The 27286-nt window shown below is 44.0% G+C and overlaps 2 protein-coding genes and 1 non-coding gene across 10 annotated transcripts; 2 read left to right on the top strand and 1 right to left on the bottom strand.

Annotated features, from left to right (window-relative positions):
* Positions 1-2528: 2528 nt before the first annotated feature.
* On the bottom strand, positions 2529-14711 carry RNASEH1 (ribonuclease H1). Of its 8 annotated transcripts, none has more exons than XM_084826701.1 (10): positions 14652-14711; positions 12742-12828; positions 11050-11171; positions 10311-10379; positions 9528-9716; positions 9232-9331; positions 6787-6841; positions 6224-6308; positions 3473-3597; positions 2529-3032 (listed from the first exon to the last, which is right to left on the bottom strand). In XM_084826701.1, the coding sequence occupies exons 2-10, from the start codon at positions 12789-12791 to the stop codon at positions 2946-2948; spliced, it is 882 nt and encodes a 293-aa protein (XP_084682827.1). In that variant the 5' UTR covers positions 12792-12828; positions 14652-14711; the 3' UTR covers positions 2529-2945. The 8 variants fall into 8 exon arrangements, with proteins under 8 accessions (XP_084682827.1, XP_084682828.1, XP_084682829.1 ...); XM_084826702.1 differs by having other exon boundaries at positions 12742-12825; XM_084826703.1 differs by lacking the exon at positions 14652-14711 and adding an exon at positions 12969-13142.
* Positions 14712-17514: 2803 nt separating this feature from the next.
* On the top strand, positions 17515-26784 carry RPS7 (ribosomal protein S7). Its single transcript, XM_084826711.1, has 7 exons — positions 17515-17541; positions 18965-19046; positions 19673-19744; positions 21263-21406; positions 21726-21790; positions 24153-24303; positions 26666-26784. The coding sequence occupies exons 2-7, from the start codon at positions 18972-18974 to the stop codon at positions 26741-26743; spliced, it is 585 nt and encodes a 194-aa protein (XP_084682837.1). The 5' UTR covers positions 17515-17541; positions 18965-18971; the 3' UTR covers positions 26744-26784.
* Positions 19952-20177, top strand: LOC146359151 (small nucleolar RNA SNORA73 family). The gene has a single exon (XR_014787043.1). It is a non-coding gene; the product is annotated as a small nucleolar RNA SNORA73 family (small nucleolar RNA).
* Positions 26785-27286: the final 502 nt, after the last annotated feature.

Here is a 27286-nt window from a genome sequence, read left to right as displayed (position 1 = left end):
AGGTGTGATGTAACAAACTAAATTAGCTAATTCTCTACTTAAACTGGGATGAACTTGCACATTAGTCAAGATTTACCTTTTCATAACGCAGTTTGCTGTCTGCATAGAACTCAGTGTTGCACAATATCAAGCAAACACCAATTTTCAAAAAGGGGTCCAGGGGGATCCAGGAAATTACAGGCCACTTAGCTTAATGTCTGTTCTGGGTAAATTGGTTGAAGGCGTTATTAAAGATAAAATTAGTAAGCATATAGAAGGACAAGCTGGGCTGAAAAAGAATCAACACGGCTTCTGCAAAGGCAAGTCCAGTCTCACTAACCATTTAGAGTTGTTTGGGAGTGTCAGTAAACATGTAGACAGGGGTGATCCAGTAGACGGGGTTTACTTGGACTTCCAAAAGGTTTTGGACAAAGTCCTTCACCAAAGACTCCTGCACAAATTTAGGAGTCATGGAATAAGAGGAAAGGTCCTCTTATGGATCTGATTTACCCCATAGATTTGGGGTAGCGCTCAGATTGAGAGGTGTGCACCCCTGGTTCCATATTCACTTCTATGTACATTGGGTATCATTTACATGCAGGTGTCATGCTTGAAAATATCTTGCGCCTCATGAAAGCACCACACTGGTTGCAATGTTGTGCCATCTTGTACAGACCTGAAGGTTTGGGTATGTGATTGGGGGGGGGGGGGGGCAAAGCTTTGCTGGGGTATACACTCCAGTTCCTTATTCATTAATATGTATTTTGGCCATGGTGGCAGTACACTTGACATGTCCAAAGAAAGCATTGGCCCAAATGTAAAGCTGTGGCAACTCAGAAGAGGCCATATGGGTGATCATATAAAGTATTGAGTCTTATATCCCCCCCACCCCCGAGTGCTACCTTAAGCAGACCGCTTCACCTTGTTGTATAGGCAGGTTGATCTTGGGTAAAAGAAATATAAATTGAGATATGCCATAGAACTACATGCAAACCTGCCACTTATTTTCCCTCTCTGGAGGCATAGGCTGTCCCAAAAATCACGTTCAGCACTATTTATCTCACATGTAAGAATTGTTGTCCTAGCTCATGGTCTACATAATAGAATGCATTTGTCACACTCCTGCCCTAATAGGGTGAGCTATTGCTTGCTGGGATCCCTAAAAATACTTCGTAGGGTAAATCTCATGGCGCTTAAGCACTCTACCAGCTTACTGGCAGGGCACATGCGTTGGTCTGTCCCCAGAACTTCATTTTAAAAACAGGATCTGAGGTAGAAGGGCTGGGAACGATCACTGCTGGATACCTTGTAGAGCTACACAGAGCATTAGATGGGTTACACATCCCAGTATAAACCTGGTATGTTTTTGCCCTGGATCTAGGAGGTGGTATACAATGATCCTCAGTGAGAGCTGAGTTTATATGACTGCAATGCTTTTTTGTAACATGCCTACCTAATGTGATTTGCAAATGGGTGACCAGCTTAAATGCCTCTAGAGCAGTGCAAGGTTGCTTGCTGGCATAATTTGCTGCCAGATGTAGCATACCAATCACACATCTACTTTGAAGGTACAGTGGTGTTCAAATGCATATCCATGCTCCGCGGGTTGCATTAGTTGATCATTGCTCACAGATTATATCTGCTTATATATGTCATATATGTAATAAAATTGGTGAAGAGAAGTTATATAGGCCTTGAAAGGCAGAATATAAAGGAAATACATGAATTACCAAGACAATTTGTATAGGTGAGCATTCTATGTTAGGTAAACAGTATGACCATCCAGCACTCTTTCTTTCTTTCCATTTCCTCCCCCCCCCTTCTTTCCATTTCCTCCCCCCCCCTTCTTTCCATTTCCTTCCCCCCCCCTTCTTTCCATTTCCTTCCCCCCCCCTTCTTTCCATTTCCTTCCCCCCCCCCTTCTTTCCATTTCCTTCCCCCCCCCTTCTTTCCATTTCCTTCCCCCCCCCTTCTTTCCATTTCCTTCCCCCCCCCTTCTTTCCATTTCCTTCCCCCCCCCTTCTTTCCATTTCCTTCCCCCCCCCTTCTTTCCATTTCCTTCCCCCCCCCTTCTTTCCATTTCCTTCCCCCCCCCTTCTTTCCATTTCCTTCCCCCCCCCCTTCTTTCCATTTCCTTCCCCCCCCCTTCTTTCCATTTCCTTCCCCCCCCCTTCTTTCCATTTCCTTCCCCCCCCCTTCTTTCCATTTCCTTCCCCCCCCTTCTTTCCATTTCCTTCCCCCCCCTTCCCCCCCCTTTCCATCCTTCCCCTTCCCTTTCCCTTCCCCTCCCCTTTCCCTTTCCTTTCTTCCATTCCATTTCTATACCACCCAATAGCCAAAGCTCTCACTTCTCAGCACCTCTGGCTGTTTTGATCAAGACATGAACAAGAACAGGCTACTAAACTAACATCAAGGGAATGTGAGGACTTGAGTATGTTGCTAACACTGATATTAGGTTCTTGAGGTGCATGAGTGGGCAAGCCCGCTGTGGCCTAATGATTTGATTTCTTTGCCTTATCTATTGTGGTTGATTTTACAGACATCAGGATTAAAATGCAAAAAAAGAAACTTTATTTCAGAACTCTCAACAGGAAACACACTGTTGCCCAAGCAACCAGATTGTATTTCCTTGTTCATTCTAGTACTTCTCAATTTGCTAGCTTAACAAAGTTTATACAACTCACACTCAACTCAGAGAACCATGAAACATGTGAGACTTTAGCAACACATTGCATTAAAATGTGAGATGTCAAACTCTTGACAGAATTGGAACTCTTCATTGTTTACATCAAATCTGAGTCTCTTTTGAAAACGCTTATTTATAAAAGGCATAAATATCCACATCTGAGTCTTCTGAATTCCATAGAAGCTGGGTAGCAATTCAACAAAACTCATTGTTAACCTAATTGACAGGCCTTTACTCTTTATGGCTCCAAAACTCAACAGAAACTTCTAGTTATAACATGCTAAGATGGGGACTTTCCAGCTCCTTCTCTCGCTAGTCGATCAGCTGCTTCATTTCCAGTAAACCCAGCATGACCTGGAACGTGCATCTGTTGGTAACAAAAGTCCAAGTTAATTTCTACAACACAAGCTGCATTCTATGATGCTCTACCTACAGTATCAAATCCTTACCTCCACTACATTTTATGAGATGGCTTTCAGATAAAGTGCCAAAAAGCTAGTCACTTCTCCATTTTATGACATTTGAGACACTATGGAATTGACATGCAAAAAATTGTAAGACCAGGTGCTAGTAATACGTTTTGCAAGCAGTTAGAACCCAACACTGTCCTTCCATCCCCAAGAAGTCAGGGGAAGGAAGACAGAAGTGCCAGAAATACATGGTTTTCCTGCAAACCCAGTCTTCCTTTGGATTAGTATTGGCCACTTGCATATCTCCATTAATCGTAACTATTGATATTTTAAAGATTCGTGTTTTAATACATACTATTTATTTAATTAGTCAGCCTTTTCAAGCCACTGTACTTACCCACTGGATGTCCATGTCTTCTGAGAGATTAGCAAGCCTTTCAAAGTCCTCTTTGTTTATTACATCTTTTCCCGTGCTGGTTCTCCAACCATTAGTTTTCCAGTTAGGAACCCAACTTGTCATACCTATTTTTTTTTTTAAAAAGTGTAAGTTTAAGACTAATTTTAACTGCTGCCATAAAATGTTTTTGAAAGATTCTGCTCAAATTCTCCTTCTCAGAGTCCACATCTGCAAAGTGCTATCCAGCTGAGCTGTTTGAAGAGGCTTAGAGTTTGGCAAATCTTAAGCTGTCTCTTTGTCTGGGGTTTGGATGATCAGCGGGGGAAACAACGCAAGGCTTGCAGTAGGGGTTGTAGGGTGGGTGAAAATGCACTATGCCTGTGCCACGCACCGGGTTCAGATCAAATGGCAACTTGTGGTGTAGGCAATTAGGGTAATCCTGGTTGTATGATCTTTGTCAGTCTTCTCCAATCTGATGCCCTTCTGATGTTTGGGACTCCAACTCCCATCAGTGCCAGCCAACATGGGCAATGGTCAGGAATACTGGGAGATGTCATCCAAAACATCTGGAAGGCACCAGGTTGGAGGAGACTGCTCTATGTAGACACTGAAGCTTTGCTGTATATATTTGCAACCCAGAGAAATCATGCATATTCTATTCAACTTACAGTCTACCATGACAAGTACATGTCATCTTACAACTGGCCTTGCCTGCCATAGCAAATGCTGTGCTTAAGAACCCGACGATTACCATTTATGGGCAGGGGCCCACATCAATCAGGCAAGTGGGCATCCTCTGCAGTTGTTTGGTCCTGGCTCAAAGCAAAAATTAACCCAGATACAGATTCCTTAGTTACTTATAAACCCGTTTCTAACCTTTGCTTTTGAAAAGCTTAAGGCATAACTAGATGTGAATCAGTTTTCTGGACCCCTAGTAATATGGTTTTTAATCTGGGCAGCTTCGGAGTTTACAACCCAGTGTCAAGACCATGGATCAGGACTGACAGCAAGCCAGTTGAAAGATAAAGCCAGACAGGCAATGGTGGCCACCAAGTCTTGTGACTTGTGGGGGGGGGGGGGCAGGGGGCGAGAGAAACAATAGCTGGAGTATATCCACCCTTGGTCCCAATTCTGTTTGCAACATAATCTCTGGTAAATAGCATTTGTTAGTTTTAATTAACCAGAAACACTAAGAACACAGATATTTGCATGCTTGTTTACCACTAGGATCTGCTAGTGAACTACTGAGCCTGTTTAACAATTACCCATAGTATACATGAGCTTGTTTATTACAAACCTTGTCAAGATTCCTCCCTACCATACAGGTAATTTAAAGGTAAACAACTGAAGTGCTGTTTCAAAACAACTCCTGACACATCTTGTGCTTATCAAAAGCATGTATTATCCCCAACTCCTACAATAGTGTCCATAATTATTTTTGTTCGTATTACACAAATTTGGCAGGTGCGTAAATTTCTTTTACCATTTTACACATTTAGGGAGCTGCACCATTTGAGGTTGTGTCTTTAGGATGTAGGTAACTGAATTAAATCTGACATCGCACTAGCAGATGTCTGCTAGTACAATGGGACTTCCCCCCCTTTCTTCCCCCTGCAACCCTCTATGCCACCCAAACATCTGCTCCAGAGGGTTTCCTTGCCATCCAGAGATTTTAAGGGCACACGGGACCAGGAGGAATTGCTCTGCTGCCAGTTCCATCAATGGAATGACTGCATTGGATCTAAGGCACTGGAGGGGAAAAGGCTAAGGAAAGGGAACTGATCTGTAAAGGCACAGGTGTGGGCAACCTCCGGGGATCAGGGGGCTGCATTGCTCCCCCCTCTCCAGATCCCATGGGGACCTCCATACATACACACACACACCGCTGGAACATGCGTCTGCACCAACCAAAATTGTGATTTTGCAGGGAAACAAGCCATGTAGGGAGCACACGTTATTTCCAGGCAGAATCATGCTTCTGGAAGTGAAAATCTGCTCGCAAACGAGGCATGTGTTTCCCGTGCGCCTTGTTTCCATGCAAAATTGCCGTGGGTTTTGCTGGCAGCGTGATTTTGGCAGCAGGGGAACACAGCGGGGACTGCAAACAGCCAAGAATGCTGTTGCTGCAAGGAATGGCTGATTCACTGTTCACTCTCACAACCCTATAAATTCCATTTCCTAACATTTTAGTAAAATCTGCCAGTGCATTTCTAGATTCTTTTCTGTAGCAACAAGGGTTATAAATTTGTTTTAAAAATGTGACATGAATTACCAGAAACTGCTCAAAGCATTGAAAAAAAATGCAGATCATCAGAGCACCTGAGGCACAACTGACCCCCAGCAGCAGGAAGGATGGATCGCAGATACATCTCTCACATGTGCACCAACATCTCTGTCCAGATACACATGGCCAGCAGTGAGCCAGACCCACCAAGAAGAGATGATGTTATGCAGGAAGTTTCATCTGGCCAGTCACCAGCTTGTCTTACACAGAGCACCAGCTCTCTCCTCTCACCTATCAGATCAAGTGCGGCTCCTATTCCCTAGGCTTGTGTAAACTCCTTTTTTTTTAAATACCAAAAGGAAGAAGCCAATTTCAGACACTCAAGGTTACAGAAAGCCATTAAGCTATGTTAGAAGTGTTTACTAACAGATCAGAATAGACTGTGATGCGCTGCACAACTTATTCTCCTTTAGAGAGCAATTTCACATGTCTTTTGCCTTATTACTTCCCCACAACCAACTGCTTACCATTAATGGTGAACTTGCTGTCAGTATAGATTGCCAGTTTCTTGATATTTTGACTCTTTGCTTGTTCTATTGCTTTGCAAGCTGCCTGAAGAAAACATTTAGAGAACACTCTTCAGAAGATAGGAAGTTAAACAAACACTGATTTTAGTTTTAGAATTGTAACATGTAAAATAAATATAAATCAGTTCCAGCACAAAGTGCTGTTAATCCACAAGTATGTGCAAGTTACCTTGAAGAGGATGTTAAAAAGTATTTGACCATTTACATGCTATTTTATGAATTTCCATTATGAATGTCACTGGCTACCTAATACTTGGGTGTGACAAGTCTATCAATCTTGAATGCTCTTGCTATGGATTTATGAAATGAATTTAAAATGACTCTTTGGACTCCTTGAAATAGTCAATTTTCCTAGCATTGGACGGCTAAAGTCTTCTAGTTTTACTGTGTAACACCTTAAAGATGAGCAATGGCAAGAGTGTACTCCTACTAATATTATGGCACTCAAACAGCCAAGTCTCACAAATTTTGTATTCAGGTTTTTCTTCTGTTTTTTTACTTACATGTATTTCAGCCCTTTGATTAGTCTGCCGTCCAGGAAGTCTCTCACTACTATTTCTGTGGAATAGGAAATACAGGCAAATGACTGAAAACACCATTTGGTAAAAATTTAACTACTGAACAATGTCTACTGTATGACAAACAGCTAAACTCATCACAAGGCAAAAAATTACATCAGTACCCTATCTGAGCTGGATATTATTTAGGCACACTAAAGTTTGCATCCCCTACCAAAGAAATCTGTAAGTTTAACATATATTGCATGTAGCCTACCCTTGGGATCGTATAAAACACCTTTCCAGATTGTTATAAAATGTCCAGCTACGATGTAAAAGACAAGACAGGATCTCAGTTTTTATCAGATCAACATATTCCACCTTCAACCTAAGGATTTCCACATTTAGTGAGTTGCCATGTTAAGCTTCTTCCTGAATTGTTAGCATTTTAATTATTTTAAAAAATGGATTTGACTATGCTATGCATTCCAACAGACAGAGGAGATTAGCACAGAGTTGCACTTTATTTCATACATGCTGACTGGGGTGGTGGTTCCCCACTGCACTAGATCCAGATGAAAGAGACTACTGTCCTTGGGAACTAAACAAGGAGAAATTAGCAAGTCTGGACATTGTGTATCTTATGAATGAGATCAAGTTTCTGGATCTCTTGTCAGGTATGAACACTCTGGACAGTATGGTACCCCCCCCCCCAGGCGTTCCACCCTGCAGAAAAGAACAGGGCGACTTTTGTTCCTATTGACTATGAATCCATGGTCCTACAGAGTTAATATTAGCTCTTCATGAGTCTCTGCCTCTTCCAGTGTTCCAGCTCAGATACAGATGACCATGGACACACTTGCCCCAGCTTGAAGTTCACAATTACAATCACCAGGATCCTGGTGAATGTTCTGGGTGAGGTTACAAGTTTAAAGGGCAGAGCACGATATTGACAGTGCTTGCCCTGGAAGGCAAAGTGAAGAAACCTGTGGTAAGCAGACTTGTCCAGGATATGAAGGTATACTGCTTTGAGATCTAGAGACATCAGGAACTTATCTGATGTCACTGCTCTAAGAATGGAGGGAAGAATTTTGCTTTTTTTAAACAAAGAGCATATATAGGAACTTGCTAACTCCTTATGTTCAGTATCGCCCTTGCTTCTCCAGTTTTCTTTAGGACAAGAGAGTAAACGCTGTTACCTTCACTGTTGTGGAGGCATAGGCTCAACTGTCCCCTTCTAGAAAATGCTAGAATGCTTCTCACATGTGCATTCACTTTCCTGGTACTACTGAAAAGATGGAGGCCAAAACCTTCAGCATACAGTAACTTACCTGCGGCTGGATGGGGAGGCCATTTGCTTGGGCAGAGTCAGGCAGACTTCTTATTGGTACAATTGGGGGGAGGGGGGAAGCCACCTGAGCAATTTACCATATCCTGTGTTTTCCCCTGGAGCATCAGAAGGCTCGAAAGGCTGCCAGTGGATGTACGAGAACAACTGGAGCTCTTCCTGTTATATGGAGAAGGATAGGACCTCACAACTGTTCTTATCATTAGCCTCTATTCTGGTCTGGTTCATTTATTCTCCAAAGAGACAATTTTCATCAATAATGACCAAGGCAAGGACTGACTCAATAACCAGACTCTCCCTAACTCTGACTAACTACCAGGCCAGTACAACGGGGGCTGTGCATCTTTCCACATATCTCAACGTATCTAGGAAGCCATCAGCCAAAACGAAAGATGCATCATATCAATTGCTGAGTGCCTGAGAAACCAGTTCCAACTGCTGTTCCCAGCGTAACAGCTTCAACCAGACAAGAGAAGTTCTGGAGACTAGTGACACTGCAGCAGCTACTTGGGCATCATTGTGTTAGCATCCATGGATCTCCACAATATGATCTCACTTCTCCCACCAGTTTGGTTCCTGGGCGAAGCATCTCCTTCAGTAGCCAAGCAAGCATCCCTGACCAGGGAGACAGTCACCTCATCTATCTGAGGAACTATGGACTCCTTGCAATCTAGAAGGAAAGGGTATCTCTCCCATATCTTCTCTCTTCTATACAGAAGAAGAGGATTGAGCCATAGGCATGACGCCGATTCAAGCACTCTTGGGTGCTTAGGAACAGAGGGTACAACTGCTGGACAGATTTCAGGCACAACACTTTTTCCCCTCCTTCAGCCCAGCCTGCAAACAAGTGAAACCTTGTTTGGACCGGATTGAACTGACCAAACAGATGAGGCTGGAATCCTGCAACTGTTCACTACAGCAGCAACAAAAAGACTGGCTTTAAAGAAGTGGGTAGTGGCTTCTAGTCCATTCCACAGCTAGGTCTTCCTTCTGAAAAGATCCTGCCTCTTAGAAGAAAAACAGGAGAGCTCCAAGTATCTGGAGAACTGAGTGGTGACAGAACAAATTATTTTGACAGCATGTTACTGAACCACATTACTTACAGAGGATGACCAGGTCCCCAGTATACACCTGTTCCAGCACGTGCTTTACGACGGCCATTACTTGAGCAACATCCATCGGTATAAACAACTGCATAATCTCCTATAAATGCAAATGTGTATTTTTTTTTAAAGTGTGACAGCAATTCATCTGAATATCCAAAAGGAGTCAAATACACAACTCAGACCACCACCACCCCACCCCCATAGATCAGAAATCTAATTCTGGCATTAGATAGATATACTTAGCTATTCTATACAACATTGGTGAGGCACCTGCAGCAAATAAAGGCACTTACCCATATATGATAATTTATCTTTGTTTTCTGCTGAAGGCACTTCAGTGTATTTTACACGCTTTCTGGTATGTTGGCTTTCTGAGGGCTGTTCATATGGTCTCTTATATGACTTATAATCTAACCAAGACGTAGCTTTGTTACTCCAGTAACTATTACTTCTCTGTCTTTCACCAGACACACCACTGATCCCTTGAGAAAAAACAAAAGTTACACAGATATCAAAACAGAAGTATAATATTCATGTCTGAGAACCTTGTATTTCTATGATAGTCTCCCCACAGTAACATAACTGAAGTAAATGAAACTTACTCATGTGAAAAATATAATCACACCCAAAGATGAAATCACTTCTCCTTAACACCAAACATTTCTTATGTAATGGTTACAATACTTTTAGCATTCAGTGAGCTGGATGGAATTTATATTACACAACTACAGAAACACTAGCCACACTGATCTGAGAAGTTTAGGAGATTAAAAATTTGATTAAAATGCATAAATGTAAGTTCTAGCAAAAAAAATGGAAGTGCTTTAATATTATTTGTCTTTCTTTCACACACACACGCACAACATACAAATACCTATGGAGAAGATACTACAATGAAGAGTGACCAGTTTCATTTGCTCCTTTCATCCCGTTTTCCAAGCATCTAGTCCATAACGTTATCTTTCACCCACCAAAACAACTTGAGGGCTAGACAGATTCCAAAGCACAGTGGGGTGTAGCCTGGCACATTATGCATCTGCTACAACACTATGAATCAAAACAAATGCGGGGATCACCTCCAGTAACAAGCGCCGGGTCATCAGGTGGCAATGCCTCTGCATGTCTTGCATCTCCTGCCAATGTGCCTAATACAAAGGGAAGATGCCGTATTATACAACAGAGAGGTCCTCAGCAGGAAAATATCCTTCTGTGCCAAGTGAACCATTCACAGTAAGTGACAGACCCAAACCAAAGCGCTTCTAAGTGTAGGTTTATCAGAACTGCAGTCTGATCCCATGTTTCCTCAGAAAGAAGTCCCACCAAGTTCAGTTGGCCCTACCCAAAGGGAAGTGTGCACAATAATGCAGCCCTTGTTGCTCAGCTTCCCAGAGATATGATTAGCCCATTTGGATGTAATCACTTTCAGTAGTTACTCAGTATCTAAGAATCTTAAAAGCTAAAGCATTTTCATAAAGCTGAGGTGGGGGTGAGATATTTTAACAAGACCACTTTATCAACAGCAAAGTATGTCATGAGTTTCAAAAGGCCCAGCCTTGCTTTATTCTTTCAGCTGTAACGTTTTACTATTAGAAAGAGTCCATCAATTTCACTTTTTAAGAAGTCAGACACTAAACCTTCAGAGTAGCAACCAATTTACATACAACACACATAAGTGAACTGATAGCTCACCTTGTACCACATTTGAGGGGAAATATAAGTGACTTTCCTTCCTGGAGATATGATCAGCCACTCACATTTCTAACCAGAAAGTTACTTCCTTATTTCTGTCAAGCACCACTTCTTCCAGGTGCTTACCTGCTGAGCGATAGGATGATTCTGTTGACCCACCATTTATAAAGGCCCAAGCATCTTCCTCTGTTGCAAATTTCTTGAAGCTGGCATACTGATATCTGTCAACTTGTTCTCTACATTCCTCCCTATAAAAATATTAAGTGGTAAGATGAGAGACCATCTTGTTTATAGCCTATTATGCAGTTGGAATAACTTGGCCTCCCCAGATTTCCATGACACAAGTGAAAAACAAGCCTGGATCCTAAGGTAAGTTAATTTAAATAAGTTTATGGAACAAATGTTCCCCATTCCCTCCTCCCCCCTAGAGCCAAATACAATCCCCAAAAAGCCTTTCTAGAGACTAAAGGTTCCCTCCTTAACAGTGTGAGAGCTGCAGGGTGGAGAGAGGGGAGAAAGGAAACTTTCCTTCCATGGAACTCGCTTAAGTTAACTTACCTTATGAGCCAAGCCACTACCTGCACCTGACAGCACTACAGCCTTCACACAGAACCCTCAAGGCACAAACACAAAAAGAAAGGAGGTGTGAGCCAACCTCCCAATCCCTGCTTCTTTAAATGGAAAGAGAATGGGACAGTGGCAGGGGGAGACCTAGAACTCAGGTGAACAACTCCCAGCTGTTAAAGTTGCACATGGGCATCCACAACTCTCTTTTGTTCCTCATGTTTAAATGCCTTAAAAGCATTTATTAAAAATACTTATTGGTGTGTCTGAGTTTTAAGGCTGCAATCCTATGAACGCACACTGGGAGTAAATGTTATTTAATTAGTGGGAGGGAGTTATGAACAGACATGCCTAGGACATTTTAAGGCCACACTCCTAAAGAAACTTTTTTGGAATTAAGTCCCCATGAAAGCTGTTGAACTAACTTCCATGGAAACCTTTATTTGCATTAATTTATGACAATTATAATCATAAATTATATGATAAATTATAATCCTTCCTCTAAGGAGCTCAGAATGGGTTACATAGTCCTCTCCTCCCAACTTATGTTCACAACAACCTTAAAAGGTAGATTTCGCTGATAAATAGTGACTGGCCCAAAGTCACCTATGACTCAGTGAATATTTGAACAGAGAGATATCATTTTCCTTTTTTTTAAAGCTCTGTAGCACCAAAAGAAGAAGGAAAACAAAACCTGTTTAATAACCTCTCCTCTTCATCTTTCCTTAGGGATGCATTTGTTTTATCTTTTCAATACCAAGGTTTGGGGGGTGGGGTGGAGGTAGCTGTGGTACTTTATGAACATTGTAAGCCACTTTGGTGAAGGGAGTCAAAAACTATGATCCAGGATGTTTCAAGAGTGTCAGATGATTCATTCATTTTATTTAAAACACTTGCATCCCACCTCATATCATTGAGATTAGCACTGAGGCTCAAACCCCAGCCAGCCAGTAAACTCACCATCCTTCAGCCTAACCTACTTCACGGGGTTGTTGGGACGGTAACATGGGGCCAGTGGGGAGAGAGCCATGTCTGCAGCAGCCTTACGCTCCTTGGAGGAAAGGTGGGATGTAACTAAAGGGGCAATCCTATGTATGCCTAGCCAGAAAAAAAGGCCTACAATTCCCAGCATGCCCCTAGAATTCCCAGCATGCCCCTAGAATTCCCAGCATGCCCCTAGAATTCCCAGCATGCCCCAACGGAGGTAGGGGAGAAGGCAGGCAGGCTGCCCCTGCTTCCCGTGTGGCTACTTACCAGGTGCGATAGACTCCGGTCCTCCTGCCCTTCCGCACCGCATAGAACATATCGCTTCCCTTGACGACGCCGGTGCCGCGGCCACTGCTAGGAAGAAAAAAGGGGTGAGCGAGCAAAGCCAGGATCCGGCGCAACATAATAGTCGGTTGCCCGCTCCCCTCGCCCGTTTCCGGTCAACGGAAGTATAAGGCGCCGTTTATGGAGGCACTGCGCAAGCGCGCAGGTACCATCGCGTTGCGATTTGTGGAGCCAAATTCAAACACTTCCGGCCCGCAACCGAAACGTTCTGAGGCGGCCCCCGCGAATAGGGCTATCGGCATCAGAGGCACTAAGCGATTCCCTCCTACTGGGCTAGACCACCCTGCCCCTCGTATGGCGGCGTTAACATGATAACCGGAAGTGAAAGAGGCGTTGAAGTCGGCATCTCTATGGCCCGGAAAAGACAACGTACGACGGCCCAAGAACGAAACTCGCTTCTGCGCAGGCGCAGTAACGCAGCGTTCTTCTTAATCTCGCTCTCCCGCCCTATGCAAGGGAGCGGTTCGACGGCTGCAGAGCCTCGCCCATGCGCACTCCTCCCGTGTTTGCCTCGAAAGCGGGAAAACTAGGGCAAGGAGTTTGGGGATGAATAATTCCCTGGGGTGAATAATTCATCCCAAAGTTATTTCGCAGCGGACACGAAGAAACGGGGACCAAACATAACGAATCCTTGCTTCACGTTGCAATCCTCTACCCGCTTACTTATTGCGCTCCATGGGACTGGCTTCCGAGTAGACGCGTGCAGGACACTGCACAGCGACTAAAGCACCTTGCCGTTTTCATGCCATTTATTCCTTGCACCGAGCACGCTTCTTTGCGAGCAAGTCCTGACGCGACTTCCAGTGCAATCCTACCCATGACTACTTAAAAGCAAGCCCCACCGAGTTTAGTGGGGCTTATTACCAAGGAAGGGTGTACAGCCTTAAGTTCTGAGTAAACCTGCGTATAGGGTCAAAATGCACGGCTTAAACTACAGGCGCACTTGCTCGAAAATAAGCTCCATCGAACCTAGCGGGGCTTATTTCTGAATAAACATGCACAAAGGCCGGGCTGCACCCTTTATTTCTTCATCCCACCTCTGAACACGCTTGAAATAAAGTCCCTTTAATTAACACACGATGTTACAACCACACCTCACCATCCCAACCCCCACGACGCCCTTGAAAGCTGAGTTAGGATACAGTCCTCCTACATAGGTAGGAGTAAGTCCCACTGAACTCAATGGGGCTTACTTTCAAGTAGACATGTATAGCATTGCACTGTAATACGTGAGCGGGTGTGGATGAGTGACAAAAATCAGAGACCTTAGCTCTCCCATCGGGGAATATTTTAAAGTACAACTTTCCGATGCGGGGCTCTCAAAAGACGTCTCTTTGATTGGGAGACGGGGTTAAGATGCACGGAAAGAATTGCTGGTTGTATTGCTATAGCAATTCCAGATTATTATTTTTAAGAAGAGGAGGGCAGGAACTCGGTTAAGAGACCTCCGACAGCGAGGGATCTTGCGCATGTCTACTGAGATACAGATCCTATTAAGTTCAGTGGGACTTACTCCCAGGTAAATGTGTATACGAGTTACGACGTAACATCAAACGTGAACAAGCTCAGGATCAGAACAAAGGAGCCAGAAGAAATACCGACTCCATGGCTCTCCATTGCAACCCGTTTCCAAGTGGAGGAGGGATCACGGCCTACTCCAGTGCATGGCAAAAGGAGAATAATGTTACAATCCTATTTTCGGTGGGATTCTTCTTTCGAACAAATATTCATAGGACTGAACTACTAGCAAGTTATGCTTATGCACTCTATCTCTGCCTTTCATTTCAAACCTTCCTTCACCATTTTCAGTTCATCCTCTGTCGATCACTCACCTTCTTCGTGCGGGAGCTTACAATAAGCGCGCACCGACTCCTATGTAGAAAGGCAACAATGGCGCTACTCTCCGCGGGGGCAATTGGGAAGGACCACAGAGGGAAAGAAGGAAGGGGAAACTGCGAGCGTTAGTTCCACTGGCTTGGAAACAGCAAGGAGTGACCAGAATGGAATGTTCCAAAATCCATAGTAGAGCAATACTTTTGTTAGGGCAACCCAAAGATCGCAACATCGTGCGCAAGCTTCCGAGTTCTCCAGAACTCTTCATCAGACTAGATGATAAAAGCAAAAGGGGGTGAGGGAGCTGGTTGACGTTGAAGCCATGGACTTTTTCCATTCCTCCCTTCCCCTCACACACATCCACTTTGATCTTTTATTTATTTGCCATGGTAGTCATTTAAAATGTGAATTAATGTTTAAGTGAATTAATTTAATGCACACATCTTCTTCCTCTCCACTTTGAAAAAGATAACTAATTTGTACCAAGTTTTTGCATAAACTTTTTTTGCAACTCCTTTTTCAGTCAAAGAATGTCACTTCAGAGCTGCACAAACTCATTTGGACTAATGTGAGAGCAAAAGCTGTAGAAGAAGCTTGAATGCCTGAATATTTGAGTGCCATAAATATTTATTTAGTTATGTCTCACCATGACTATATCTTGGGTTCAGTCACTGCGATTCTCCCAGCAGTGCACACCCCTATTTTGGGTCTTTAAAATATTTAGCTATAAGCACTATGTACACTTTTTCCTCTAGGCTGGAGAATACAAAAGATTAGTCACAATTATGTAATGCTTTAGTTGACCCTAATTAAAGGTATTCTGTTGCTTTTCCATTTTTTTCTCATGGACTAGCATATTTTGTTTGTACATCTACCACTGCTTCTACTAATATACTTTCAAGGCTCAAAAAGCACATTGTTAGAGGTAAGCTACTTCTGACTAAACAATAACTGGGTAATTTGTTTAAAAACAGCATTTTATGTTTATGCATTTGTTTCCTTTGATTTACAATTGTGTTTTATTTCTGGTCCAACATGTTAGATCACTTCAACAAAAGTGTAGTTTGCTGTGTGAATGTGCACTTCAAATAATAATTGGCCCTTGCTTGCCAGGATCTGTACAGAGACTGAAATATATGCACATTGGATCATTACATGTGACACATGTATTTCTGTACAGAAATTATTTATGCCATAGGTATTTTACTAGCCATCTTATCCCATAGGTGGCTAATGTTATGTTCCACATATTATACCTAGGATGCTAAAACAAATTCTCATTCAAGCTATAAAATGGATTTTGTGATGTCCAATGCAGCTATTGTATCTATTTTGAAGCACAGTATTCTGTGAATCCTGCCTATTGTGTCTGTCTTTAATACTAGCTAGCAATCACACTTTACCATATATATAATTTTGCCCACTATTGTCAACACTGACTGGCAGCAGCTCTCCAGGGTTTTAAGCAGGAGTTTTTCCTACCCTACGTGAAGATGCGGAGGATCGAATCTGGTAGGGATGTACGAAAGTCACTTACCTTTCCACGGATTATGTTGATGGGGGGGGGGAGGTGTTCCGTCCCTCCCCCCAGAATCCTCGACGGGGGGGGAGGCGCTCCGTTTCTCCCACCCAGCTGGCTGTGCTCCGCGGCAGCTCCGCGGAGCAGCCGGCCAGGCCCAGCCAGGCCAGAGCCGTCCGCAGCCGGATTTCCGGCCGCGGAGGGCTCTGGGGAAAAAAACACAAAACCCGCATACGCAAATGGCGGTGGCTATGGCCGCCGCCATTTGTGTTCCTTATTTTTGGCCATCTTCATCTACGTAAATATTTACGTAGGCTAAAACGGCGAATCAAAAAGGGACGCAAATAGCGCCCGCTACACTATTTGCGTTCCCCTTTAATTTCACCGTCATAGTCTACGTAAATATTTACGTAGACTAAGACGGCCAAAAATAAGGAACGCAAATGGCAGTGGCCGTAGCCACTGCCATTTGCGTATGCAGGTGTGTTTTTTTAAACCCAGCCATGATAGGCTACGTAAATCTTTACATAGCCTATCACGTCGTTGTTTTTTTTTACACAAGATTGCAAATGGCGGTGGCAGACGGTTGGAAGACCAGCCGCCGCCGCTGCAGCCGCCATGGCCCGGAAGATCCGCCCCAGGTAAGTCTCGTCCTGGGGGGGGATCCACGGGGGGGGGGGTGGCAGGCCGTTCCGCCACGGAGTTCGGGGAGCCGAATGCACTGGCATTCGGCCTCACCGAGATCCGTGGCGGAATTCTCTGCCATCCCTAGAATCTGGGACCTTGTGCATGCCAAGCATCTGCCACTGAGCTATAGCAGTTATTGCATTATGTACTTGCATGGATATGAGCCTATTTTGCATTTGTGTGTACTGTTGTATCTTGCACATATAAACGTAGGAGTTTTTACATCAATTTCTACTTGTGCTTCCTTGTTTGGTCTCTACCTTTTGAGGGTACACTTTCCTCCTTTGCGGGGGTTGATGCAGCTGCTCAGGGCACAAGATCCTCACTATGAACTAGAAGAAATAACCTTTTGTTGAAATATATAATAGCTGTATACACAAATACGGCTTCAAACGAAAAGGCTTCCACTCTCAGTTTTGTGCCGGTACCAGGAAGCCCTTTCTTCTGCATCTTCCTCAGCGGGCTTTCGCATTCGAAAACTTATCCCAAGCCAGGCTGCCCTTTGCCAGCAGTTCACGCCCGCCAGGGGAGCTTCAGTCGGGCGGAAATGTTCCTCATTTCAGGCTTCCTGATGTGGCTTCGAGACGAGAAGTGGGCGGAGTCGCGGGGTTCCCCCCCCCCGGCCGGAATCTGAGGTGTTCTCGCGAGAACTCTTTCTCTTCCTTAGGCCGGCGCTGAAAGAGGTAGGTGTGATTGGCCTGAGCCTGGTGGAGGGCGCGGGGAGTTTTTCCGTGGGGGCTTCGGTGATACTGCGGCGAGCTGATGCAGATCTGCCCATCTGGGCCGAATGCCTCGGGATGCGCCCGATTGGCAGCCCCTCAGTGCCCGATGGCTTCCCGGGGCGGGAAAGGGGCCGGATCCTGGTTTCGGGGGCCGCTGTGAAAAGGCCTCCGGGGAGCGGGGAGGAGGGAGAGAAGAGCGAGGCAATTGCTGGTCTTCCTCTCTGGGCATGGGGCTCCCACGCGTGTCTGGGTCTTGCATAGTCTGCACCAAGTAGCGCTTAAGCGCCTCTTTCTGGCTGGGGTTCTGTGAAACCTCCCATTGGGTCACCCGCAGCATTAACAAGTAGGCAGGGCTGCGTGCTGTAGCTCATCAGTTTTTTAAGAGGAGATGAAGACCAGCCGTGCCCGTCCCCCCGGTCTCTTCCTAGCAACCTTCCCAGAGTAGCACATGGTCCGTAAAGTTGCCAGCTTCAGTGTGTGTGCTCTGCTGAGATGTGCATGCAAAGTAGGTAGTTTTTGCCACAGGTCTCTTTAAGTTTAGCTCGAGGTGAATGATGGTACCGGCTTTCTCACCCTACAGGGGATCAGAACTCTGGTACTGCAGGGGAGCCTAGAGCATATCTGAAATGGTCATACAGTTGTATCCAATATTAGGCCTACTTGGAGTAGAGCCATTGGAATGAATGGGACTTAAGTTAAGACTAACATTGGATATAGCCCATAGCACCCTTTGTTGTAAAATAATTTAGATGACAGTTCTTCTTCCCAATCACTTGTGGGTCTTCAGAAAGTTTGCATAAGATGCTGCAGGCTGAGATCCTCATGGCTTCCTCTAGAGTGTAAAGATTCTGTGTTGAATATGCGAATTACTGCTTGGCCTACATGTATGTATGGGTTGTTTGGGGTTAATATAAACCCTTGTGAAGCTTGTACTCCTAGTAATGTGCAGTACTACTCTAGCACTTTGCCTAGGCGTTGAAAGTGCTTTACGCAATTATCTTGGTAGTTGTTGCAGCAACTTGGTAAAGTAGACTACTGTTACTGTCTGCATATTTTAAACGCAAGGGCTGCAGTTCAAAGATGCCTGCCTATGGCCATATATTAAGGTCTTGGCTGAGCTGAGACGGGCTTCATCTAGCTCATATTGTATATTCTTAAAAACTGCCCCATTCCTATTTATGGTACTCCTGTTAATGACTTGCCTGCTATTTGTTATGTACATTTAAAGCTAAAGTCAGTAGGACTGTCAAGTAATGTAACTGGTGCAGCCTGTTAAGTTCTTTTTTCCACACCTATGAAGTCTTCCTCTAATTAGTTTCTGTTGTGGTAGGAACGAATTATTCTTTGTAACAATTCACTGAGATATGTTTCCTTTGCAATGCAGAAAGGCCATGTTCAGTTCCAGCGCAAAGATTGTGAAGCCCAATGGCGAAAAGCCAGATGAATTCGAGTCTGGCATCTCTCAGGTATGTGCCCCTTCCAGCTGGTAATATTGGCTGCATTGCATACAGATAACGTGAGGAATGAAATCTTTAGGTTCCGATCTGAAATAACAGGTCAACATTTTAATGTTGTTTCTGTCTGTTTAACGTTCACTAAAGTTGGTCTCTGTGTAATAATCATATCATTTGTAATAGACGGGCAAAAGTTGCGGTGCAAACAAGTAGTTCGGGGTCTGCAACCAGAATGCGTCATAAGCCGCTGTACTGTTGGAACAATGTTTATACTGAAATGGGGACATTTAGCTGTCTGTGTGTATTTGAGATGTGGTTGGGATGATTGCTCCAGATTCTCTAGGCCAGGGGTGGGCAACTTGGCCTCCAGATGTTTTGGCTCATGGCTCCCATTATCCTTCAGTATTGGGAATGTTGGCTGGGGCTGATGGGGAGCTGTAGGCCAAAACATTCGGAGGGCCACAAACTGGTAGGCCAAAACATTCGGAGGGCCACAATACTGCATCTTCTAAGTATGCAATAGTGGCTAACAAAGGTGGATATTCAGTGACTTGGCTCTTAAAGCAGTTGTGTGGCCAGGAACAAGTATAGTTTGTTAAAGTAATACGTGTTTTTCCCCTTAACTTTTCTGACTCAAGGCTCTGTTGGAGTTGGAGATGAATTCCGACCTGAAGGCTCAGCTGAGAGAATTGAACATCACAGCAGCAAAGGTAGTTCAAAAATGTGCTTCCCAATGATGCGGGTTGCAGTTGAGTTCACAAGATACCTAGTGCTAGATACCTTCTAGCATGTGATATGTAACGCGTAGCATTGTATAGCTTGTGTCGTAAATTTTATAGGGGGTTCCTCCCCTGGAATTCGGTTGATTACTTACATTAGCAGACAGCTGCATAAATTGCTGTCATCTGAAACCGAACCCAACATGGGCATCCAGTGAGGTGGCTCTTGCATGGCTCTGCCCAAGTGGCATATGGGAGCCTAGCTCTATTAGGGGCAATGACGTAGAGTCCCATTCCACAATGTTGGACAGAAAGTGTCCCCCCCCCCCAAGCTGGAAAGGCTGTTGTGGGAGGCATCTTGCATATTCCTACAACTTCTCAGTAGTTATGGTTGCTGAGATGACAAACCATGCAGAACACATGTAATCAAAATGACTTTGTGCTCAGGGTAAATATTTATGCCCTTTTAATTTAATTATATGGTAACCAGTAATGTTTGTATATGTCCACCTTGCCAGACTCTGACATTTCCTGATGCACATACTTAAATAATTTAAAAGACTTGAGATTATGGTCCTGTAACCCTTACATGGGAGTAAGCCACATAGAGTTCAGCGGGACTTACTGCTGAGTAGACATGCATAGGGTTGTGCTGTAAATATATATAATATTACGCTGTTAATTTAATTACTTAATATAATACAATTATAAATAACTTAATGATGAATTTGAGATCTTCTCCCATAAATAGAGGGCGCAATGCTATCAGGATAGGCGGCCGCCTCCGAACTCAGAGGTGGCTGCCTATCCAATGCAGGGCAGGAGCAACGCGGAGGGGATCTTCCCTTCTGCACTTCAGCCGCCCTGCATTCGCGGCTAGACAGTCTATTTCAGCTGTCTAGCCGTGGGAAGTCAGAGCAGGGGTGCTGGACACCAGGCGATGCATAGGAAGCATTGGAAAGGCCTGCCTGCCCCCAGGAATGCTCTGTTTTCGCTGCTCCATGCTCCTCTAAGAGCACGGGGCCGATCCGCACTGCCTATGAGGCAGCACAGGAGGGGGTGGAGGTCAGTTCTCGGGGAACCAACCTATCCTATGGCCGTCTAGCCGCTGACTAGCGGCCATAGGATTGCGCCCTAAGTGATGTTTGTCCTGCTATACTGTGCTTAAGAATAGCTAGATTTGATCAATCAAAGTAGGGGTGCATTAAATTAAATTAAATTGCCCTGAATTAAAGGGTAGTATTCAAAGGCTCTTTCTAAGTACTCCCATAGCAGCTGAAGAATTAATTTAGAAAATAGAAGCTTGTAGTTTAGCCTAGATGCAGAGGTGCTGCGTCATGTGCAGAAAATCCAAGGTTCAGTCTTCAGCTAAATGGTCAGGTAGCAGGCACTGGGGAAGACCTGCTGACTTCAGATAAGGAAGCTTTGCACGTGGAAGTCATATTACGGCAAATGCTAGGCTGTATTTAAAAACAAATCATGTTCATCCCCAGTTCTGTTCTTGCTTAGGAAATTGAAGTGGGTGGCGGTAGAAAAGCTATCATCATATTTGTGCCAGTCCCTCAGCTGAAATCTTTTCAGAAGATTCAGGTGCGGCTAGTTCGTGAATTGGAGAAGAAATTCAGTGGAAAGCATGTGGTGTTCATTGCTCAGGTAGGTGTCATCTTGTCATAAATTTCTACAAAGCATTGGATAGAGGAAACAAAGGGGATTTCCTGTTCCTAGAGGTAGAGCAATCATTTGCCCATGAAAGCTGTACAGATGTTGGCTTACAGCTGCACTCCTGTACATGCTTATTTGCTCACAAGTCCTGTTGATCTGGGTCCTACTTCCAATGACATATGCATTTTATAGCATCACACTGGAACTCTGTTTTGGGACCACAAGAAACTAACCCAGTCTGTTGTAAAAGTGTCACCGCGCCCCCTTTCTAAATGTGCTGATAATGCACCGTACCCTCTTATTTTAACAGAGAAGAATTTTACCAAAGCCAACAAGAAAAAGCCGCACAAAAAACAAGCAAAAGCGTCCCAGAAGGTAATCTCAATTTATATGCTTTGTTGTTGAAATGAGACAAAAGAGCGTAAATACATGTATGCTAAAACCCTACACTGATCTGTCCATTCCATTGACGTGAATATAGAGTTTAAAGCTTGGAGATTCAAGAGAAGATTCCTGGCAACAGTACTAATTTTATCTGGCTGCTTGCCGGCAGAAATCATGGGTGGATTCACAGCTTGGAGACAGAACACATGCTTTGCATGCAGAAGTCCAAGGGTTAATCTGCAAAATCTTCTGTTGAAAGGATCTTTGGGTAGTATTGCTGGCAAAGGAATCCGTACGAGACCTTGAAAAGCTGTTGCCAATCCGTGTCGACAATACTGGGCAAGAGGACCAATAGTCTACCTTAGTATAAGGCAGCTCCTGTGTTCCTGTGGTCCTAAAACTATTCAGGAGTGACTTAGTCTCATTTATGTAGTCGAGCCAATAATAACTTGCAAAATTAGGAATTATTATTTAAAAAGAGCCATAACAGAGGTTGTGGGAATGGAAAGGAGGGGGGATAATTAGCTCAACAATACTACAAGTGAGAAGGATCTTGGAATTGTTGTCGATCACAAGCTGAATATGAGCCAACAATGTGATGTGGCTGCAAAAAAGGCAAATGCTGTTTTGGGCTGCATTAATAGAAGTATAGCTTCCAAATCATGTGCAGTACTGGTTCCCCTCTACTCAGCACTGGGTAGGCCTAATCTCGAGTACTGTGTCCAGTTCTGGGCACTGCACTTTAAGAAGGATGCAGACAAGCTGGAGAGGGTTCAGAGGAGGGCAACAAAGATGATCAGGGGACTGGAAACAAAGCCCTATGAAGAGAGACTGAAAGAACTGGGCATGTTTAGCCTTGAGAAGAGAACATTGAGGGGAGATATGCTAGCGCTCTTCAAGTACTTGAAAGGTTGTCACAGAGAGGAAGGCCAGGATCTCTTCTCCATCATCCCAGAGTGCAGGACACGGAATAATGGGCTCAAGTTACAGGAAGCCAGATTCTGGCTGAATATCAGGAAAAACTTCCTGACTGTTAGAGCAATGCAACAATGGAACCAATTACCTAGGGAGGTAATGGGCTGTCCCACACTGGAGGCATTCAGGATGAAGCTGGACAGCCACCTGTCAGGGATGCTCTGACTTGGATTCTTGCTTCCAACCCTACTATTCTATGTAAATCTGTGTATGTGATCAAACCTGGTTCGTTTGTTTTAAATAACTCAAGTTATTTGACCCATCAGTTGCTGCTGCTATGATGATTATATACCTAAAAACCACTAGATGCAATACCACCTTTCTGGTTTCACTTGCTACCTTGCTACTGGCTTCTCGTGGTTGCCTGCTCCTGCTCCTAGGACCCATACCACCTTGACCTGTTTTGCACAGCAGTGCAAGGTTTCATTCTCCCATCTCCTTTAGCATAGCGGTAAAAGTGATGGAATTACTGGAAGAGTAATGTTCCTGTGCACTTCCTATTTGTGACAATAAGAGGACGTGCTTGTCACGTTCGCACCTAAGGGCAAGCTGGAATTCTGGGGAATCCTGGCTTACCATTAATGAGCTCTGGGTGTCTCCTGCTTGGCTCTTCCCACCTTGGGCATCTGAACTTACCAGAAATCAGAACAGCAGCATGTCATTGGAACTGGGACTCCTGGCTTGTTCCTTGTGGTTTGGGAGCAACAATCAGGAGCCCTGGTTCAGATGATATCCTAAGCTTCTGACTTCTGTTATGTTGAACCACTCTTACTGGTGGGAAGAAACAAGTGGGAGCAAACAGGCACCATCCACCAGAACACCGCTCATTCACAGTAAGCCAGAATTCAATAGATTTCCAGTTTACTGGCTGCAGACGATGGGATTATGATCCCAGAGCCTAGCTTGCGCCTTCGTAGTGGATGAAAGGACAGCATATCTCCCATTCTTCAAGTGAGCCTGACATACTGTGCTGTGCCTGTTAAGGAGTAGGAAGAATAGCTGGAGTGACTTCCAGCTGTAGCTTATTGGCACATAGTGTCTTGCTTCTGTAGTCTTGAATTCTCTAAAATAATAGCTATTTGTTTTGCTAATGCATTATATAGCTCTTTAAATATATACCAATCACTTCAGAATATGTTCCTTCTGATTATTCTGTTGCATTTCCAAAATGAAAATGGTTTAGCAAGTTCAAATTTTATTTTTAAGTGAGAAAAGGAGGGATGGATAGTACATTATCAATGTGGAAAGAGAGTGTGTAACCTAAAGCCAGTTCCGTTAAAGTGACCAGTCTCATTGTCTTTTAGACTAATGATTTTCTGCAGTTGAAGTTGAGGAAAGTTGGCATTAATAAAAATAATTCTACACGATTTCTGTCTAGCCGTACACTTACTGCGGTGCATGATGCCATTCTCGAAGACCTGGTTTTCCCCAGTGAAATTGTGGGCAAGAGAATCCGCGTAAAACTGGATGGCAGCCGGCTCATAAAGGTCCACTTAGACAAAGCGCAACAGAACAATGTTGAACACAAGGTAGGAAATTCGTTGTTGGTGGGGAGTTTACTCTTGCTCAGACAAGCTTTAGAGATCAGTACAGCAAAGGCTTTAATACATCACTTAAACAGGCAAATTTGACAATCAAATCTTGGTGAGCGGTTAACAAGAACTAGTGCCTTCTGGCTAGAGTGGTTGATCTATGCTGAAACTGTTAAGAGTTGGCCCTCTGGGCTCTTAAAGGAGTCGGCTTTCCTAGCAACAGTAGCTACAAACCAGAATCAAAAACATGGGCAGAGGTACCTGTTTGCATAGATAGGAGTTGCTATTAGTGTCTCCATGCTGATCTTGTACTACAGAGGTGGGGAACCTTTTTTGGCCTGAGGGCCAAATTTGCTCCAGGCAAGCAATACTGGGGGCTGTGTGCCAGCATTGGGTGGGTCTATACCCATAGGCCCCCAAGGTGTTTACCCAGACCACATTCACATACTCTTATCTGTGCTCTTACAACTTTCACGCTCCCCTCTGCTGACCCCCTGTTGCAGTTAGGCTATTGAAAAGTCTCCATTGGCACTGATGGAAGCTTTTTAGAAACATTGCAGCAGGGGAGGGTTAGCCCTTGCCCCCCTCAGCAGCCTCCCCTGAAAATGCCTCCCTGTGCTGCATTCAGGAAAAGCTTAAATGTAGCATGGGGGGTGGGCGGGGCAGGGGAAATCTCTGATCTCTGCAGAGGTCAGAACTAAAACATGTTTTGACTGAAGATAGGAGCAGAGACGGGGAGAAGCTTGCAGGCCAAATTTGGCCCCCTCGCAGGCCATATTCAGCTCGTAGGCTTGAGATTCCCTATTCCAGCTGTTGTACATGTGGATTGGCAGCCAGTGGTATGAGGACTAGTAACAACTGGCATACATGTATCTGGCATGCTGGCATATCAGCACTACGAATCACCCACAAAAGCACTGTGATACCTAGAAAAATGGATTTCTAGAAATGTCCTTAAATATTTTGTTCCACAACTGTTAGTAATGGTGTGAAAGATACATTTTGTGGCTTCTCACACCCTTCTATTATACTAATACAATCATGTTTATATACTTTGTTAGCCCTAGTCCTGATGCTGACGAACAAGTGTCCTTCTGATTTCAGCTTATAAGAACAGCTGGACCACAGTGCTCTATGTTTCAGATTTTTAAAGTACCTCTTGGATTTATGGTTGCCTGCTTCTGACTCTGCATCAGTATCTGCTGGTCTAACTGTTCTCAAGTAGCAGTACACTTTTCTGGAATGGTGGCTCGCATCTTAGGGCTGAAGCAGTCTATTCTCCCATTGTCTTCTAATGTAGGAAGCCAAAGTCCATTCGTGCTTAACTGAGTAAAGCACTAACTTGGATCCTTTTAGTTGCTTAGGTTGTAGGCCTGTGGACTGCACCTTCACTGCTTGGAAGCCTCCAAACTTGGAGACTTCCAAGATCCCTAAAGCTGGCAGGGTTGAAGTTGACAGGGTGGGAAGAGTGGCGGAGGTGATCTTTGCCTCCCCGTCCTCCGATCTCCTATGTTTTTGCTAGATGGTCTTTTCAGCCCATCTAGTGAGGGTGATTTGGAGGTGGAGGCTCGGGATAAATTGTATCCTGGCTTCTCCAGGTTCCTCCCCTCCCCACTGGGATACCCCCTTCTCTCCAATGTTGATTTTCTCATCTTGGAGAGGCAGCTCCTTCTCTCCACGGCGGGGGGGGGGGGGGGGGTGTGGATCTCCACCTCCCACTCTGAGGTCAGAGCACTGTCTCTAGCCTCAGAATGTGTTTTCCAAGCCATCCTATGGTTCCTGGGATGCTTGCCCAGGAACCATAGAATTGCTCTCTTAATTTATGATAATAGAGAACAACCTCCGGTCAATGACAAGCATGCATTGAAGGTAGGAGAAGGGTAACGCCATCCCTTTTTTCTCTGTTCAGTTACCCTAAGTATTAGAACTAGAATTTTGTTAGTGTTGGTGTGTAAACTCTAGCTAACAAAACAGCTGTTTCTAATGATTAATATTACTACTAGAACTCGAATTCCATACATTGATATTGGTTGTTTCATTTATAAACTTTGATGTTGTGCGGGTTTCACTCATAAATTTGTCCCAAGTGTCAAATGTGCTCCCATAAAAGTGGAGTTACATACTGTTCCATTTTGCAGTATTGTAGAGAGCCTTCATTTTCACTTCTAAAAGCTTATGCGCCAAAGCCCGTTACATTCCTATCATTTCAGAGTCTGCAAACAATTTCTGAGGAGCAAAATAATGTAGGGCATAGTGTCAAATGTCAGTGTAATAATTGTACTAGAAGAACTTAGTGTCTTGTAGAAAATTATAGTACCATATTTACCAGTTTGCTGACTTCTGTTCCTTTTCTTTGCAGGTAGAAACATTTTCTGGTGTCTACAAGAAACTCACAGGCAAAGATGTTGTGTTTGAGTTTCCAGAATTTCAGCTGTAAAGTGCAAAAAAATGACTGAATAAAACAGTTAATTGTTCGTATATCTTTAAAGAAATGTCTTTTTTAAATTAAAATAATTTGAGAGATTTGAGTGCTAACTGGAGAAAGTAAAGGTTGCAGGTAATCAGTTTATAGTTGCCCAAGGTACGAAACTGAAAACTCATATACATACCAGCAATATAGTGTGGTATAAGTATCTTCTGAAAAGCTGAGTTAGAACATTCTGAGTTTGTAGCGGTTCTTTCCCCTTGATTGATGGAGAAGCTAACGGAACTTGAAAACCTGTTTTTCAATTTCAGTGAATGAGAGAGAGGGATTAAGAACTTTTGAGTTTATAGAGTACTGACACATGCTTTAAGGGTCGCAGTCCTGCAAATGGAACTCCTGGGAGCAAAAAAGCATTAGGTTTACTGTTTCTATAGAACTTAGCATGTTGAGCATGCTCATTGTCTGCAGCTATGAGGCATGACCTAACAGTAGTTGTGAATTTCGTTTAGCCACTGGTAATTATTCAGCAGGGTGCCAATGTAGTTTTAATAACTG

This window comes from Heloderma suspectum, chromosome 1, assembly GCF_057233095.1.
Source record: "Heloderma suspectum isolate Gila_16-S chromosome 1, 16-S_ref, whole genome shotgun sequence".
Classification (NCBI taxonomy): Eukaryota; Metazoa; Chordata; class Lepidosauria; order Squamata; family Helodermatidae; genus Heloderma; species Heloderma suspectum.
The sequence above is the reverse complement of the archived record's forward strand: the minus strand, read 5'-3'. Positions and strand labels throughout refer to the sequence as shown.

Bases quoted from the DNA above. Each gene is read 5' to 3' on its own strand.
- RPS7 (XM_084826711.1), top strand. From the start codon at position 18,972: ATGTTCAGTTCCAGCGCAAAGATTGTGAAGCCCAATGGCGAAAAGCCA. The intron at 19,745-21,262 runs GTAGTTCAAAAA...GTTCTTGCTTAG, and splicing joins TGAACATCACAGCAGCAAAG to GAAATTGAAGTGGGTGGCGG. The intron at 21,791-24,152 runs GTAATCTCAATT...ATTTCTGTCTAG, and splicing joins AAGCAAAAGCGTCCCAGAAG to CCGTACACTTACTGCGGTGC.
- RNASEH1 (XM_084826699.1), bottom strand. From the start codon at position 12,878: ATGTTGCGCCGGATCCTGGCTTTGCTCGCTCACCCCTTTTTTCTTCCT. The intron at 6,842-9,231 runs GTAAGTAATGTG...CCTATTCCACAG, and splicing joins TGGGGACCTGGTCATCCTCT to AAATAGTAGTGAGAGACTTC. The intron at 3,598-6,223 runs GTAAGCAGTTGG...AAAAAAAAATAG, and splicing joins CAGCAAGTTCACCATTAATG to GTATGACAAGTTGGGTTCCT.